This window comes from Giraffa tippelskirchi, chromosome 6, assembly GCF_054371585.1.
Source record: "Giraffa tippelskirchi isolate mGirTip1 chromosome 6, T2T-mGirTip1v1.2.pri, whole genome shotgun sequence".
NCBI lineage: Eukaryota > Metazoa > Chordata > Mammalia > Artiodactyla > Giraffidae > Giraffa > Giraffa tippelskirchi.
Window position 1 is genome coordinate 16,101,382 of NC_137280.1, and position 19,104 is coordinate 16,120,485.

At 39.3% G+C, this 19,104-nt stretch overlaps 1 protein-coding gene across 20 annotated transcripts in view; it reads right to left on the bottom strand.

Moving 5' to 3' along the window:
* Positions 1-19,104, bottom strand: part of RGS22 (regulator of G protein signaling 22) — a 129,256-nt gene that overhangs the window by 108,286 nt on the left and 1,866 nt on the right. For 8 of the 20 annotated variants that reach the window (XM_081503385.1, XM_081503381.1, XM_081503401.1 and 5 more), the window contains one exon: positions 2,908-2,970. In XM_081503385.1, coding sequence (XP_081359511.1) covers positions 2,908-2,970 — 63 coding nt within the window. Of the gene's footprint in view, positions 1-2,428; positions 2,507-2,886; positions 3,003-19,104 lie in introns of all 20 variants that reach the window. The other 12 variants (XM_081503382.1, XM_081503380.1, XM_081503388.1 and 9 more) reach the window with 4 other exon arrangements.

Below are 19,104 nucleotides of genomic sequence, written 5' to 3' on the forward strand. Positions count from 1 at the left end.
AGAGATGGCAAGAGCCAGATTATATAGGATTCTGTATTTTATTTTTAGTGTAACGAGGAGCCACTAGACAAAGTTTTGAGCAGGAAGTAAGATGGCTCAATTTATTATCATTATTGTCATTCACTGAAATCATAATACATTAAATTTACAGTTCCCTAAAGTACCGATTCATAACTATCCAAAAGGTGGGGGGCGGAGACAGAGAGAGTGAGATTAGTTTGGCTCACTAATTCTCAGTAAGCCCATGCTGGCTTCTAATTCTTAGTTAAGTGCTCATAAACCAAACATTACTAATCTGTTCCAGAATCTTGCCAGTAACTTGGTCTGAGAATCCATTATTCCTATTCCCCCTTCTCCCATCTTGTGGCATGAAGCATGAGTAGTTAATAGGGAGATTGTGTAGTACCAAACGTAAATGCAAAGGGACGAGACAGAGAGATGGAGAGAGACAGAGAGACAGCGAATATAATATAAAAGCAGAAGGATTTGGAGAGACAGAAAAGAAGGAGAAGTGGCCCAGGTGTGCTGCATGGGACACATGAAGGGGTCAAACTGCCTGAGGGATGAAAAACATTGTTGCATACAGTTCAAAAGAAACCACACTAAGTCAATTTCAACTAAAGCCTTGAAACAAATGTACACAAAAAGGTTATGTCTGTTCTAACTGGATGGCAGGATTTGGGCTGAACTCTTCTTACATTTGAAGTTAATTTCCTATACTATTGTTATATTTCTTATATAATTTAAGATAGATTTTTTTTTAATAAAGAAGAAAATTAGGTGGGGGGGGATTTATTTTCTAGACCAAGTAAAAGTCCATATAATCATAAATCTCGAGACAATGAAATGTACATTTTGAGAAACTGAAATCAGACCCAACAGAAAGGCTTTTCTTTCTAAAACTTCACTAAAATGTACCTTTTTGTTTTTTGGGAGGAAGAATGAAGAATGCAGAGCCTAGAGGAAAGACTGCATAATCCAGAAGAATAAAATTCTGATAATAATTTTGTGGCTCTGCTGGGTATTTTATAACACACAACTGGATGATGAAAGGTGAAGAGTCAGACCACAGAGGAAGCTGTCAGAGTGTCCTCTAACATGGCTCAAGCCTGTTGCCAGAAAGGGAGAGCGTGGCTTAGTGTCTCAACCTGACCTCCATGATGGTTTCAGAGACCCAGCATGCCCCATGGAGGAGAAAACACAAATTCTTTTCAAAAAAAAGGAAACAAAACAAATAAACGTGTGGGCATAGTACATACATATGCACAAAAACTAGTCTAGGCAAAAAAAAAAAAAAAAACCATACATCTAGCACTTTCCCTTCAAAACACATTTTCTGCAGTTAGGATTTAAGACATTCTTCACTTTAGGGCCCAATCTTTTTAAAATTGCCTGAGACTTTTTTATATTTCAGACTTTTATATTCAAACCCAAATACTTCCCTAGTAAGTATTTGAATGAAACAGTTTACATAACAATAAAACAAATCTTTTATCTTTCTTTCATCTGACACTCCTGATGAACTCTGTTTCTATACAACAGTATCAGTGTTTTTATGCATCCCCATTTCACTTTTTCTAAACCACTCAGCACTTCCTCTGTCATGGCTAAGACCAAGAATCTCGTATCTGCTGCTGCTGCTGCTAAGTCACTTCAGTCATGTCAGACTCTGTGCGACCCCATAGACGGGAGCCCACCAGGCTCCCCCGTCCCTGGGATTCTCCAGGCAAGAATACTGGAGTAGGATGCCATTTCCTTCTCCAATGCACGAAAGTGAAAAGTGAAAGTGAAGTCGCTCAGTCGTGTCAGACTCTCAGCGACCCCGTGAACTGCAGCCTACCAGGCTCCTCCATCCACGGGATTCTCCAGGCAAGAGTACTGGAGTAGGGTGCCATTGCCTTCTCCGATCTCATATCTAGTATCTACCTATGATACACCACTAGCAGTGTCCCACATCTTATTTACTACAGATATAAAACTTTAGCTGCCTTAAACATAAATTCCACTTTCATATCTGTCCAAGAGGATACCAGTAATTGCCCAGAGGCAAGAAATTTAGTTTCTTAAATGTTTTTATATTCTCTCCTCATTGCCTCTGTTCAAACACTAAAATAATACCCAAATACAACTGTACAAGATTTTGTACAGAATCCTTTTGATGGTTAGAAAAATGCCAGCTTTCCTTTATTTACTTTTATTGTAATATAACTGACTCAGCTTTCTTCAATAATAGTAATTCCTAAATATGATTCAAACCCAAATGATTAACTCCATAAAAAGACACAACTTTATTTTGTAAGAAAGATATGGTCTTTTCTATCAAAGGAGAAGTTATAAGAAATAAAGAAGCAATTTAGAATAGTTGAACAGAAAGGTATATAATTGGCTTGTGAATAAGATTTCCTAAAATGGTGGCTAATTACCAAACCTTTGTTCTTTTCACCTTCTGCTTCTCTTTCCTCATAAGGATCTTTTGGCAGGCTTTATCCTGGACATGTGGAAAAAACTAAAAGGGTGGGGAAAATAGTTACCAATCATCCAATAAAAACTTAGGTGACATCCGGGAAAGATTGTAACTCTGTGGTCCTCAACCTATGAGGAGCCAGGGGAGGGAACCTGTATCTTTGGGCTAAAAAACCAGCAAACTTCCCGCTTGACGTGCTTGCTCCTAGACCTCTGTCTGTAAGGCACTGTTCTGGAGAAGTAAAGGCTACCTTGCTGAGCCATTTTCGATTGTCTGTTTCATTGCTGCAGCTGACACCGTTTGAAAGCATTTCCAACAATCTAAATGCTTTAATTAGTATTTAAAAAAATCTTATCCCTGATAAATCTGTCTCACAAGATAACCCAGGGTGTACAATATTTTGCTTTGATAATACATTCCACAGAACATAATAATACACTCACTGGAAGGCTTAGGAATTCATTAAAGTAGTCCACAAGGAAATCATCTGTTGCCAAAGAATCTTCCTGCAAAAATATAAAAGCACAATATTAATAAGCTTATGCCAAGATGTTTTAAAACATGCAAATATTATTCTCTAATTCTGCTATTGATAATTATAATATAGAGCTTTCAATCTGTTTCAGTTAGTCAACCGTGAACCCTCCCTATAAATAGAGCACAGTGTTACAATCTCTGGAAGGAAGAAATACAAAAACATCCTCTTAAAAGGCCTTGCTGCTATACTTGGCTGGAAAACAGAACACATGAGAAATATAGCATGACACTTAAACAAACATCAACAAGTATAAAATAGTACACATAGTAAATCTCCCATGGATTTATCAAAAATATTTATTTTACAAAAATAAAGGCAGAGTCAATAAAGATACAATCAGTGTTTGGGATTAAGATGAAATTCAGAATGAAAAACTCCATAAACTGCCTAATGAAAATAATAAACTATGTGAAGAAAATAACCCATTGACTCCTTAGAATGAGAGTTTTAATAATCTGGGTCACGCTTCACTTTTGCATGAAGCAACTTTGACAACCCATGTGTTCTAAACATAAAGATTGTATACACTTTTTTCCATGACTATCTCATCCACCAACATAGTTGCTTTCATAGGTGGCAAAACTGGAAAGCCACTGCCAATAACAAAGTCTCTCTTCCAAATAAAGCACCTTATTTTATTAGCAATTGTTTCCATTGTGTCAAAAGCATATCATCACGTACCCTGTTGTGTAGTATGTGTGTTTTTATTATTCATAATTATATTTCAGTTTCCCAAATCTAACATGAAAGTTGACACTATGACACAATGCTATTATTTCCATATGGCTGATTATTCTCTTCTTATATTGGCCAATTTTAAAAAACTGGTTGAAGTATAGTGTGAAAGTATAAGCAAGATATTATACTATATTAACACCTACTTCAGAAGTATATTTTTAGGGTAATTTCTTTAAGTAATTGCAGTATCAGAATAGAATTATAAACAATCACTTATATGATTTATATCAAAGAACTTAGTAAAATTCTGAATTAGCTAAGACAACAACTAAGGATTTAGTTTACTAAAAGTCTCAGTTGATTTAAACAACAAACTCAGGATCTCACAAATCTACTACCCTCATAGCAGTACTTTAGTAATACACGCTCAAACAAAATTCTCACTGGCAAAGGTCAAACAAAGCAGAGCAAGGCAGATAACATTTGGTGGAGGTTAAAAGGGTAACTTATATACAGAGTACATCAGGCAAAATGCCAGGCTGGCTGAAGCACAAGCTGGAATCAAGATCGCCAGGAGAAATATCAATAACCTCAGCTATGCAGATAACACCACCCTTATGGCAGAAAGTGAGAGGAAATAGAGGCTCTTAATGAAAGTAAAAGAGGAGAGTGAAAAAGCTGGCTTAAAACTCAACATTCAGAAAACTAAGATCATGGCATACGGTCCCACCACTTCATGGCAAATAGATGGGGAAACAATGGAAACAGTGATAGACTTTATTTTGTTGGGCTCCAAAATCACTGCAGATGGTGACTGCAGCCATGAGATTAAAAGACGCTTGCTCCTTGGAAGAAAAGCTATGACCAACCTAGATAGCATATTAAAAAGCAGAGACATTACTTTGCCAACAAAGGTCCATCTAGTCAAGGCTATGGTTTTTCCAGTAAAGAGTTGGTTGCAAAGAGTCGGACACAACTGAGCGACTGAACTGTTACTGTTACTGTTAAAAGGGTAATTATCTTTTGACTTTAACCTTTCAGAGTTACTTCAATTTTATGGACTTCATTTAGCAAACTAATAAACAATTCAATAAATATTTTTAGGATTTCCTGAGTAAATTTCCTAGGTAAAGGCATTGTGCTACAAATAAATACATAAATACATATGGACCTAAATATCACCTAGTCAGTTACATAACCAAAAATTTCTAGAGAATCCTCAAATTCATATAGTCATTTCCAGATGCCTCACACCTCTAAGAGACTCTCTAACTCAATGCTTTCCAAACCACCTGTGATGAAGCATGTTTTTTTTTCCCCCTAATCAATTTCAGACAGATTTTCTTGGTAAAATACAGTAAGAATGAATTATTAGAAAGTGAAATAAATATATACATAATACAAGCCCAACTAACTATTTTATTAATTATCAGGCTTCCCAGGTGGCACAGTGGTAAAGAATCCGCCTGCCAATGCTGGATATACAAAAGATGTAGCTTCACTCCCTGGGTTGAGAAGATCCCCCGGAGGAGGAAATGGCAACCCACTTCAGTACTCTTGCCTAGAAAATTCCATGGACAGAGGGGCCTGGCAGGCTACATTCCAAGGGATCGCAAAGAGTGGGACATGACTGAGTACATACGCATATTTTATTGTTAAAAATACTCTCAGGACTTCCTTGGTGGCCCAGGAGTTAAGAATCCGCCTTGCAATGCAGGGGATGCAGGTTGGATCGCTGGTCAGAGAACTAAGATCTCACATGCTGCAGAGCAACTAAGCCTGCACACGGCATCGACTGAGCCCATGCACCACAACTTGAGAGTCCATGAGTCATAACAGAAGACCCTCCGTGACACATCAAAGCTCCTGTGAACCACAACTAAGACCCAAGGCAGTCAAATAAATGAATAAATGAATAGGTTCAAGTAAATAAAAACTGAAATCAATACTCAGTCAGATTGCCGTAAGGTTCCAAAGGTTTACTCTCAATTTCTGAACTCATCTCTGAATAGACAGACGGGAGTTCTCTGGCAGCACCGGTCGGCACACCCGACTCCAGCAGCACAGCCCTGACCCTTGGGGAGCAGTGTGCTCTCAGCCCCTCAGGTCCCCTTGAGGGACCACAGGAAAGGGTATTTCCTGGGCATTCAGTCACATCCTCCATTTGCACTTAACAACCATGGACACTTAATGTATTATTCAAATACATCAAAATCTGTATTTCTTTTCTGAAGCTGTATCTTAATTTCTACCAATACTAAACATAAATGTTTCTGCTGGTATCAGGGCAGTTAGTTCCACAAGGCAAGTAAGTATGGCCTTCAAGTGCCATTGGCTCAGTCCTCTCGTCACACTTGAATGGCAAGGGCTGCGTGTCTCTAAATATATGAACGTTATTTTCCCACTGCAGTTCCTAGTTCAGTGTGTTCAAGTATTTTGTCACATCGGTAACAAAGTCCTGTGAACCTATAAGGATGTGATAAACCCTTTATTCTCCAAACACTTCAGTTTAAAAAAAAAAAAAATTTTTAAGGCCTTGATTTGGAGAAGCAACTCAGTTACTCTCAAAAAATTTCCACAGTCCAGTCACTTGGCTGTAGTAAAATGAACTAAGTCTCCATTATCCAAGTTTAACATCTTCTAAATAACCAATAAACTGGCAATGGTTAGTGGTACAATCAAGAAGAAAACTGAGTTACAATCAATTCCTCCATTACATCATTCCATGAACCTGACTACAAAATTTGCAACATAGATTCTCTGCTGAATGATGCAATGGAAGGCAGGAACATTTTTTTCAGAGTTGAATGCACCCTTGAAACCTGTTTTTTCATGTACTACAGGTGTGCCATCTGTGAAAGTGAAGTCAGCTTTTCCATTTTTAGTCCGAATTGCTCAAAACTTCTTCCTGAAAGAGGGTTACACAAAATAGTTTATATGTGTATGCTAACAGGTAAAATTTTTTATCGATTAAAAAATCATTTTGCTAGACCCTCAAATGACATAAACTACAACTTCTTCACAACTCTAAAAGATGCAAGATATACAAAGATCTTGTAGATGAAACTAGATAAATACAGATGAAAAATGTAGTCCAAAAAAGAATATAGTACCTGCCATAAGAAAATTACCACATAAAGTGTTTCCTCCAAAAGAAGGGAAAGATGTTATTTGGTAGGGGGAATCAGAAAAGACTCCAGAGGGGAAAATGGCATTGAATTGTATTTCAAATAATTTCAACGTCTATATCTAAAAAGATACACATGAGAAGCAATAATGCAGAGAAAAGACAGACATGCATGAGGAAAGAAATGGTGGAAAGCAAAACATTATAAAGGTTAGCTAATGGCACAAACAGAAAAATAACCCAAGTTTCCAACTTCCCTTTAAGCCATTCACATACTAGCCAAAGACATTTATCTAATTTCTAAGGCAGAATCCTAAACTGACACAGTTTAAACTGGGAATGCTATCAGTCATCAGGAGAAAGGCATAAACCGTATTTCCAGAATTATACTTATCAGGAGGGACCTATTTTGCTTCTTCCTAAAATACATATAGATTCTTCCTTTCCTCCTTTCTAAACAAGCCAATCACTAGACTAGAGCCTCCAACCCAGTATGGCCATGACAGGCCATGGTGTGCAGACAATGGAATTCATGGTCAAGTGAAAGCAGACCTCTTCAGATCACAGGACAACCAGGAACAGTCAGGGATGGCTGGTGCTCCCAGGATGGTGATCTCTGGCTATAAGCAACCTTGTCGGGGACTCCTCATCCAACTCGCTTCCCTGGAGACGGTGATTTACGAGTCACATCCCACACCCAGACACTGAGTATAGCCAAAGAGTTGCTCAAGCTGGTGGACATGGATTTATTAGCCAGCTGTAGCACACACCACTGCTCTATGAAGCTGCTGGAGGAGTTTCTGTTTGAGATGTCCAAGAAGACAGTTCACAGCCAAAGGTGCTGACAGCTTGGAGGAAAGAGGGAGGGGAGATGCTGGAAGGAAAATGGCCCCAAATCTCTGCCTTCACATACAACAGATATTTCTGTCTGCTGGCAACTGATGTATCCTTGTAGTAGAATACACAGCAATCACCTGAAAAATACATGCATATACTGCAATAGAGTTTCATCGTTATTTTGAAATAACTGAAACACTTTATTGACTTCTAAATTTGTTTATCCTAAGAATTTTTAACATTATATTTGTCATGAAAAGAGGGGGTACTATTAAGTTTAAATTTCATTTTCAACTTCTGCAGTTTTGAATGGCTGTTTAAAAAGTCTAAAAAAATTTAATACCTATCGGGAGATACGGTTTCTCACCAATTGAGACTATATAAGAATAGTAAAAGATCGAACATTAAAAGTCTTGATTAGAAATTACATATAGTTACTTCAAGCATAAGACCTAATATTAAAAAGTTATGTACATTCAAAAAGGAAATTAATAATTCCATTTACAATAGAAGGGAAAATAATGACAACCAAGAAGGCAAAGACTTGTACAATGAACTAAAAAACTGCTGAAAGAAATTAGAGAAGATATAAACAAAAGGAAATACATGCCAAGTTCAAGGATTGAAAGACCATATTGCTAAGATGACAATACTACCCAAAGCAATCTATAAATTTTAATACATTCTCCATCAAAATCCCAATGCCTTTTTGTTTTTTTGCAGAAATGAAAAACTCATCCTAAAATTCACAAGGAATTTAAAGGGGACCTGGAATAGCCAAAATAATATTGAAAAAGAACAAAAACTGAAGGATTCATATATCCTAATTTCAAAACTTATGACAAAATTACTGTAATCAAAACAAAGTGGTACTGGCATAAAGACACACATACAGACCATTGAAATAGAATGGAGTCCAGAAATAAATCCTCTCTTAAATGGTCAAATAATTTTCAACAGGGGTGCCAAGACAATTCAGCGGAGAAAGGACATTCTTTTCAACAAATGGTGCTAGGAAAACTGGATATCCACATGCCAAAAAATGAAGTTGGACCTTTTCTTTATAACATATACAAAAATTAACTCAAAATGGATCAAAGACCTAAAACATAAGTGCTAAAACTATAAAAAGGTTATAAGGAAGACATAAGGATAAATCTTAGAGAAGTTCAGTTCAGTTCAGTCATTCAGTCGTGTCCGACTCTCTGCGACCCCATGAATTGCAGCACGCCAGGCCTCTCTGTCCATCACCAAATCCCGGAGTCTTAGAGAAGACATAAGGATAAATCTTCATGACTTTGGATTTGGCAATGGATTCTTAAATATGACATCTAAAGCATGAGCCATAAAGGAAAAAAAATAAATGATTTTTCATGAAAATTAAAAACTTGTGAATCAAAGGACCCTACTAGGAGAGTGAAAGATAACCTATAGAACGTGAGAAAATATTTGCAAAGCATATATCTGATAAGTGTTTAACATTCAAAATATACATAAAGAATTCTAAACACTCAGAAAGAAAAATATAAACAACCCCAAGTTTTTTAAACAAGCAAAAAACTTTAACATTTCTCCAGAGAAGATATACAAACGGTCACTAAGCACATGAAAAGATACTCAACATCAGCAGCAACAAGATATCACTTCACATCTACTAGGATGGCTACAATTTTTTTAAAAAACAAAAAATAATGAGTGCTGGTGAGAATGCAGAGAAATTGGAATCCTTGTACATTGCTGGTAACAATGTGAAGTGGTACAGCCACCATTCCTCAAAAAGTTAAACATATATAATTACCATTATAATCCAGCAATACATTTCTGGGTATATACCCAAAAGAACAGAAAGCAGGACTCAAACAGATATTTGTTGTACACCTGTGTGCATAGCACCATTATTCACAACAGCCAAAAGATGGAGACAACTCAAATGCCTATTGATGTATGAAAGGATAAATAAAATACAGTATGTACATATAATGGAATATTATTCAGCCTTGAAAAGGAATGAAATTCTGATACATGAAACAACATGAATGATCCCTGAAAATGTCATGCTAAATAAAATAAGCCACACACAAAAGGAAAAATATTGCATTATTCCACGTATATGAGTTACCTAGAATAGTCAAGGGCTTCCCAGGTAGCACTAGTGGTAAAGAATCTGCCTGCTAATGTGGGAGGACGTGAGATGTGGGTTCAATCCCTGGGTTCAGAAGATCCCCTAGAAGCGGGCCTGGAAACCCATTCCAGTCCTGTAGCCTGGAGAACCCCTTGGACAGAGGAGCCTGATGGGCTACAGCACATAGTATCACAAATAGTCAAACATGACTAAAGCAACTTAGCCTGCACACACAGAATAGTCAAATCCATAAAGACAGAAAGTAGAACAATGGTAACTGGAGGCTGGAAGAGGGGTAACAGAAAGTCACTATTTAATGGGTTCAGTTCAGTTCAGTCGCCGAGCTGTGTCCGATTCTTTGCGACCCCATGAACTGAAGCACGCCAGGCTTCCCTGTCCATCACCAGCTCCGGAAGCCTGCTCAAACTCATGTTCATTGAGTCGGTGATGCCATCCAGCCATCTCATCCTCTGTCGTCCCCTTCTCCTCCTGCCTTCAATCTTTCCCAGCATAAGGGTCTTTTCAAATGAGTCACTTCTTTACATCAGGTGGCCAAAGTATTGGAGTTTCAGCTTCAGCATCAGTCCTTCCAATGAATATTCAGGACTGATTTCCTTTAGGATGGACTGGTTTCATCTCCTTGCTGTCCAAGGGACTCTCAAGAGTCTTCTCCAGCACCACAGTTCAAAAGCATCGATTCTTCAGCACTCAGCTTTCTTTACAGTCCAACTCTCAAATCCATACATGACTACTGGAAAAAACCAAAGCTTTGACTAGATGGACCTTTGTTGGCAAAGTAATGTCTCTGCTTTTCAATATGCTGTCTAGGTTGGTCATAGCTTTTCTTCCAAGGAGCAAGCGTCTTTTTATTTCACGGCTGCACTCACCATCTGTAGTGATTTTGCAGCCCAAAAATATAAAGTCTCTCACTATTTCCATTGTTTCCCCATCTATTTGCCATGAAGTGATGGGACCGGATGCCATGACCTTAGTTTTCTGAATGTTGAGTTTTAAGCCAATTCTTTCACTTTCCCATTTCACTTTCATCAAGAGGCTCTTTAGCTCCTCTTTGCCTTCTGCCATAAAGATGGTGTCATCTGCATATCTGATGTTATTGATTTTTCTCCCAGCAATCTTGATTCCAGCTTGTGCTTCATCCAGCCTGGCATTTCACATGATGTACTCTACATATACGTTAAATAAGCAGGGTGACAATATACAGCCTTGACGCATTCCTTTCCCACTTTGGAAAACTTTGGACAGTCTGTTATTCCACGTCCAGTCCTAACTGTTGCTTTTTGATCTGCTTATAGATTTCTCAGGAGGCAGGTCAGGTGGTCTGGTCTCTTTAAGAATTTTCCACAGTTTGTTGTGATCCACACAGTCAAAGGCTTTGGCATAGTCAATATAGCAGAAGTAGATGTTTTTCTGGAACTCTCTTGCTTTTTCAATGATCCAACAGATGTTGGCAATTTGATCTCTGGTTCCTCTGCCTTTTCAATCTGGGATGATGAAAAAGTTGTGGAGATGGATAGTGGTGACGGATGCATAAGGTGAATGTGCTTAATGCCATTGAAATCATACACTTAAAAATGGTTTGAATGGTAAGTTTAATTTTATGTGCATTTTCCACAATAAAAAAGTTAGAAAGTGAAAGTGTTAGTCACTCAGTTGTTTCCAACTCTGTGTGACCCCATGGACTGTAGCCGCCAGGCTACTCTATCCATGGAATTTTCCAGGCAATAATACCAGAGTGGGTAGCCACTCCTTTCTCCAGGGGATCTTCCCAACCCAAGGATTGAACCCAGATCTCCTGCATTGGCAGGCAGATTCATTACCATCTGAGCCACCAGGGAAGCCAAAGTTAAGTGTATGTCAGAATCATGCAACAACATGGAGAATCTCAAAATCATCATGCTGAGCAAACGCAGTTTTACACAAGAGAAAACCAACTGTATGATTCCATTTATGTGAATTTAAATCTATAATCTATGTTACTAATCCATGGTGAAAACCAGGACAGTAGTCTTTGTGGAATGTAGGAAGAATCAACTGGAAAGAGATTTGAAAGGGCTTTTTAAAATTATAGAAATGTTCTATATTTGATGGAGGTTTAGATTACACTAGTGTATACACTTATTAAAATTTGTCAAATGGGACTCAAGTTTTCCACTTCACTGTGCATAAATTTTACATACAAAAGAACCATAAGGAGGCGGGGCTAAGATGGTGGAGGAATAGGACGGGGAGACCACTCTCTCCTCCACAAATTTATCGAAAGAACATCTGAACGCTGACCAAACTTCACAAAACTACTTCTGAAGGCTGGCAGAGGACGTCAGGCTTCCACAAAGACAGCGCATTATCTTCAAAAGAGAGAGCAGAAATCCAGCTCCACCCACCAGAACACCGACACAAGCTCCCCCAACCAGGAAGCCTTGACAAGCCACTTGTCCAACCCCAACAGAACTGCCATATGACCCAGCAATCCCACTGCTGGGCATATACACCGAGGAAACCAGAATTGAAAGAGACGCGTGTACCCCAATGTTCATCGCAGCACTGTTTACAATAGCCAGGACATGGAAGCAACCTAGATGTCCATCAGCAGACGAATGGATAAGGAAGCTGTGGTACATATACACAATGGAATATTACTCAGCCATTAAAAAAAATACATTTGAATCGGTTCTACTGAGATGGATGAAACTGGAGCCCATTATACAGAGTGAAGTAAGCCAGAAAGAAAAACAACAATACAGTATACTAATGCATATATATGGAATTTGAAAGATGGTAACGATAACCCTATATGCGAGACAGAGTAAGAGACACAGATGCATAGAACAATTTTATGGACTCTGAGGGAGAAGGTGAGGGTGGGACGTTCTGGGAGAATAGCATTGAAACATGTATATTATCATATGTGAAACAGAACACCATTCCATGTTCGATGCATGAGACAAGGGCTCAGGGCCGGGGCAATGGGATGACCCAGAGGGATGGGATGGGGAGGGAGGTGGGTGGGGGGTCCAGGAAGGGGAACACATGTAAACCCATGGCTGATTCATGTCAATGTATGGCAAAAACTATTACAATATTGTAAAGTAATTAGCCCCCAACTAAAATAAATAAATTTATAAAAAATAAAAATAAATAAATAAATAATTAATTAATTAAAAAAATTTAAAAAAAAGAACCATAAGATAATACTGAACACTAATTTTAGGGGTGATATGTATCTCATAAATGTTTACAGCTTATATTCTGAAATGCATAAAAATAAAATAGATTGATGGATGAATGGTGAGATGGACAGAAGAACAGAAACATGAAAAAGCAAATGTAGCAAAATACTAATGACTGTAAAATCTTGGTGGTGGGTATAATAGGTGTTCACCACACAGCTTTATTTTCCCCTCTCTTGGCCACACAACATCTGGGATCTCAGCGCCCTGACCAGGGTTTGAACTCACATCCCCTGCCATTGGAAGCATGGAGTCTTAACCACTGGACTGCCAGGGAAGTCCCAGCACACAGTTCTTTAACTTTCCTATATGTTTAAATGTATGCATTAAAAAATGCTGTGATGGGGGGACCTATGTATAAGGAAATGATATCATGTTTCTCTTCATCTGTGGAGCTTTCCTAGCCTCCTGCATACTAAATGACAGATCCCAAATCACTATCATCACATCTAGAATAAATCCCTGATCATCTGACGATCTTTTGACCACTATCCTGAGATCCCACGCACTACCAGTCAGACCCCTCTGGGACCTCTGCTTCACCCTCCTGTCCATAATGTGCCAAACCTCATCTTCCTACCTCTCCTTACCCCATTACAATATAGATCAGTCTTCCTAGCAACACCACAATCAATACAAGAGTTCCACTTGTCTCCCAATCTCCCATCTTTTTCTAACACAGAAAAGGGTTTAGGATGAATGCAATTTGGCTCCTGCCCAGCTGTCCAGCCTCATCTCATACTACCATGCTCTAGCCATTGCAATTTTTTTTATAGTTCTGCACCTTTGTGCATGCTGATTATTCAACTGTGGAAAATTTTTCTCCTCTTATCTATCTACCCACCCTCCTTTTCTTCCCCAAAAGTTACATCTATGTTTCCCCTATCATAACTTTTAATACTTCAGACTCTGATTTTCTGTTTAGTCTCACGCTCTGGGCTGTAAACTTCTGGAAGAAAAAGACTGCTTCTTACTCATTTAAAAAAATCCCAATGCTAAAAGAATCTGAAAAATGATACACACACACACACACACACACACACACACACACACACACCCATATACATACATATACTGAGGCCTAGGTGGCTCAGTGGTAAAGAATCCACCTGCCAATGCAGGAGAACGAATTTGATCTCTGGGTCGGGAAGATTTCCTGGAGGAGGAAATGACAACCCACTCCAGTACTCTTGCTCGAAAAATCCCATGGACAGAGGAGCCAGGAGGGCTACAGTCCATGAGGCTGCAAAGAGTCGGACACGACTGGGCAGCTGAGCATACAGGCATACATACGTATAATTGGAATCATTTTGCTGTACTCCTAAAATTGACATAATATTTTGAATCAACTATACTTCAATTAAAAAACTTCCCAGTGCTTTATATAATAGATACTTACATTATTGTTAAGTAAATGTTGAATGATTATACCAAGGACATGAAACCTAAAGAGAAAAGACTAATAACCTAAGACTCTAATAAAACAACACTAGGGAGATCCCCTGGAGAAGGAAACAGCAACCCACTTCAGTATTCGTGCCTGGAAAATCCCATGGACAGAGGAGCCTGACGGGCTACAGTCCATGGGATTGCAAGAGTCAGACATGACTTAGTGACTAAACCACCACCTCCAATAAAATAAAAGGGAGAGATGTTGCCAAAAAAAGGAAAACAGAAAAAGAGAACACAAGGGGAAACAAATGCCACAAAGTGGCTTGTTGAAAGTATATCTTACACAGATCAAAGGCATTTTAGAAACTTAAGAGCTGAAAGCCCATTTATCAGATCCTCACTGGACTGCAAAACTACATACGGTATTATTAATATAGTATATGAAGCAGGAAGCAAATAAGAGTGGATCATGCAATGAAGAGCAAAAGTATGAATCTCCTTTTATTATGAAGAGTTATCATCACATATTACAATCAGCATCTACTGAGCAGTACTTTTCCATTTAGTTTCTATTCTCACTCTCTTTCCTGGAGGAAACTCTGAAAGGCCTGGGGAAGGTACAGGAAGCTGTCAGTTCCCTTTTTATCCAGTCACACTGTGCTTCCTACTGGGCTGGATGAAGCACAAGCTGGAATCAAGAATACTGTGAGGAAAATCAATAACCTCAGATACGCAGATGACCCCATGCTTATGGCAGAAAGTGAAGACTAACTAAAGAGCTTCTTGATGAAAGTGCAAGAGGATAATGAAAAAAGTTGGCTTAAAACTCAACATTCAGGAAACTAAGATCATGGCATCTGGTCCCACCACTTCATGGCAAATAGATGGGGAAACAATGGAAATAGTGAGAGACTTTATTTTTGGGGGCTCCAAAATCACTACAGATGGTGACTGCAGCCATGAAATTAAAAGATGCTTGCTCCTTGGAAGAAAAGCTATGACCAATCTAGACAGTACATTAAAAAGCAGAGATATTACTTTGCCAACAAAGGTCCATCTAGTCAAGGCTATGGTTTTTCCAGTAGTCATGTATGGATGTGAGAGTTGGACTATAAAGAAAGCTGAGTGCTAAAGAACTGATGCTTTTGAACTGTGGTGCTGGAGAAGACTCCTGAGAGTCCCTTGGACAGCAAGGAGATGAAACCAGTCCATCCTAAAGGAAATCAGTCTTGAATATTCATTGGAAGGACTGATGCTGAAGCTGAAACTCCAATACTTTGGCCACCTGATACAAAGAGGTAACTCATTTGAAAAGACTCTGATGCTGGGAAAGATTGAAGGCGGGAGGAGAAGGGGACAACAGAGGATGAGATGGTTGGATGGCATCACCCACTTGATGGACAAGAGGTCGAGCAAGCTCTAGGAGTTGGTGATGGACAGGGAAGCCTGGCGTGCTTCAGTCCATGGGGTCGCAAAGAGTCGGACATGACTGAAAGACTAAACTGAACTGTCTAAAAAGCCAAGTAGGACTTTTTCAGTCAATTCATTGGCTTGGCTTCAGTCGATTCATTTGGCCAAACACCCTATGGCTTTCCTCCTGTACTAAAGTCCTGGATACAACCTGATTTCCTAACATAAAAAAGTGTATTTTACACTCTTTATCACCTTTCCTCCCATGCTACACCTTACGACTGAGCAGCTAAGTATAGTATACACCTTACCTATGACTAAAAGTTTCTCTTAATCTTAATGCACTTTTTGTTCAAAATGCACACAAACATAAACTGCTTATCCTTGTATTGTTTCCTATTAAAGGTCACGTCTCCAACCAGAAGGTATACAGTTTGGGGGAATAGTGACAGACAGTGTGTGTCCCCAACAGTAACTAGTACAATGGTAAGTGAAAGTAGTTGCTTAACAATATACTGGTTAACTAATGTATTGATGGAACTTCTAAAGCAGTTTCTGCAGTTCCAAAAAGCATTAGAGAATTTGGTTCCAACCAGAGAACTGGACTCCACAGAGATGGAAGAATTCCAAACAGCCTAACACTCTCCAAAGGACCTCCAGGACCATCTGGGTTTCCAAATGACTTGGTGGAGACACTTGTGGCACCTCGCTTGGCACCCTCCATCCCCTGCTGCTGTCCTCCACCACCTCCAAAGACCACCACCCAGCGTGCCAGCCAGGTGTGCTCTCACAGTTCCCCCAACCCCACTGATGTGCCATCAGCCGTATTCACAATCTGAAAAGGTAAACACCACGTGGTCATTAATGTTCATATAATTAGACACTCTTGCTCACGAGGACTGGAGCATAGGCATCTTTTTTGCATATTACATGAGAATAATGAGAATATCGTCGGGCTTGGGAAATGCTCTGTGTTTATAATAAACTCATTCACTCTATACAAATAACAGAAAATGAATTGAACAGCCTAAAGATTAGCTGAAAATAAATACTACTTTTAACACGTAAAATATAAAAAATAACATGTGAAACTACAGTGTCTCTTAATTTTATTCACTATACGGAATATGCAGGTGTGCTGAATCACAGTATGAGCCCTATAAGAGCTCACAACTTTGTTAAGAAATTGCAAAATTTACAAAAAGTTAAAATATATACAAAGCAACGTGTCTGACGAGAAACGAATTGTTCTAAATGTTATTCTCTCCACTGAAGACAGAGGCCTCATGTAAAGGTTAAAATAATTTGCAGACACACTTAACAGCATCAGTGACTGAGAAAACGCAATAAGAAAAAAGTTCCTGTGAATATGGACACACTTTATTTTAGTATAGGACTCTGCTGCCAATAACGGAAAACCAAAATAATACTATTTAAATAATACAGAGGTTTATGTCTCTCGTGTAATTATAAGCAGTGTAGAACTGGCACAGTGGCATCCCAACCTATCAGAAGCCCAGGCCTCTTGGGTCTTGTGGCTCTGCCATCCTCAAAATGCCACTTCTACCTCATGACCCAAGATGACTGCTTCAGCTCCAGGATCACACCCTCCTTCCAGCCAGCCAGAAAGATGACAAAGAGCATGTTCTCTCCCTTTACACTTATCTGAGTGCCAGAGTCAGAATGACCCAGGTTCTAGCTGTGATCTGACCAGTATTACCAGCTGTGTGATCCAGGGGTTGGTTATTCCATCTCTGTAAACATCAGCTTTCCAGAAGCAGGACACAGTGCTTCTGCTTAAACTTCATTAAACAAAACTTGGTTACATTTAGCTGCCAGGGAAGCCAGAAAACATTGTTAATTATTTTGGAGAGTAATATGTCTTGTATGTACCGTGGAAAATGGTGGAATGGGAAACCAGAGATCTCGGTCACACAATTCCTTTCCAAAAATATTAATGAGAAAAAAATACTCTTACACTTTGGGGAAAGAGAGAAATATTATGTGCAAGACATATGGATTCTTTAATCTATAGATAATGCCTGGTGAGACGATGAATTTGAGGATCTGGTCACAAACTGATCATGACTGAAAGCCGCACAGGGCTCAGAGGCAATCTGGGTGATTTTAGGCTGGAAAGGTTTCACGGAGATGAGCTAGACCTGGAAGAATGTCCAAGATTGTGAAATGGATGGGGGAGAGTAACTGAGACAAAACTCAACATTAAAGCCAAGGAGGCAAGCAGCGCAGTTTGGCTGAAGCAGAGGGCGTGTGGAAGCACTTTATAAACCAAAGACAGTATGAACACTGTCTTCATCACACAGACAGTATTGGGAGATAAGGTTAAAGAAGGTTGAAAAGTTGCAGAAAAGCTTCTGCATGCTAAAGGGAAGCTTCTGACATTCTGGCTCTGCCAGTTACTACAAGTGTGGCCCCAAGCCAAGTCAGTGAGCCTCTGTGAACACCGACATCCTCATCTGTGAGAGGTGAGTGTTAGTCACTACCTAACAGGGTTGTTCTGAGGTTAAATACCACCATGCAGGCAGCATCCAATAAACAGTAGGTTAAAAAAAGCTCTGAGCAATTGAGTAACATGGCAGTTTCTTAAAGAGTTAACAGCAGTTTGATAGCCAAGGTAGAGGAGATGGGAGAAGGAAAAATCCTAAAGGTAGAGCAAAGTCATGGCAAGCAATTCGGGTGACGCACAGGAGTTTGCTCTTTGTGCCTTAGGCAAAGAAAAACTGCAGTTGGCAGAGGGAACACTGGAGGCAGTGGTATCTGCTAGGGCTACTGCCAAAGTCAGTGCTCAGGGATGAGGGCCTGAATAAGACAGTAGCTGTGAGGATGGAGAAAAAGATTTGGCTATGAAAGGAACTTGGGAAATGACTACAGGTGGGAGGTGGGAGGTGAAGAAAAGGGAAGAAAGGTTCTGACTTGGGAGATTGATTAGCCAGTGGCACCATTAACCGAAATAAGAAAAAGAGGAAAAAAGACAGAATAGGTGGTGATTAGTTCACTTCACACTACTGAAGTGATGCAGGGACATCTAGATGATGAAGGCGCCCAGTAACCCAGCAGATAGAGAGTTCTGACATCATAAGAGGAGTGTAGACTGGAGGCATGTAGGTTTGGGAGTCCTGTGAAACAAGGACGGCGGAAGCCACAGGAGGAGAGGAGTTCTCCCAGAGAATCCTGAAGAAGGTCTATACTTTGATGGGTAAGAAAAAAGAGAAGCCAGGAAGGGAGGACATGAGAGATGGGAGAACTGGGAGACAGCGAAATAAAAAA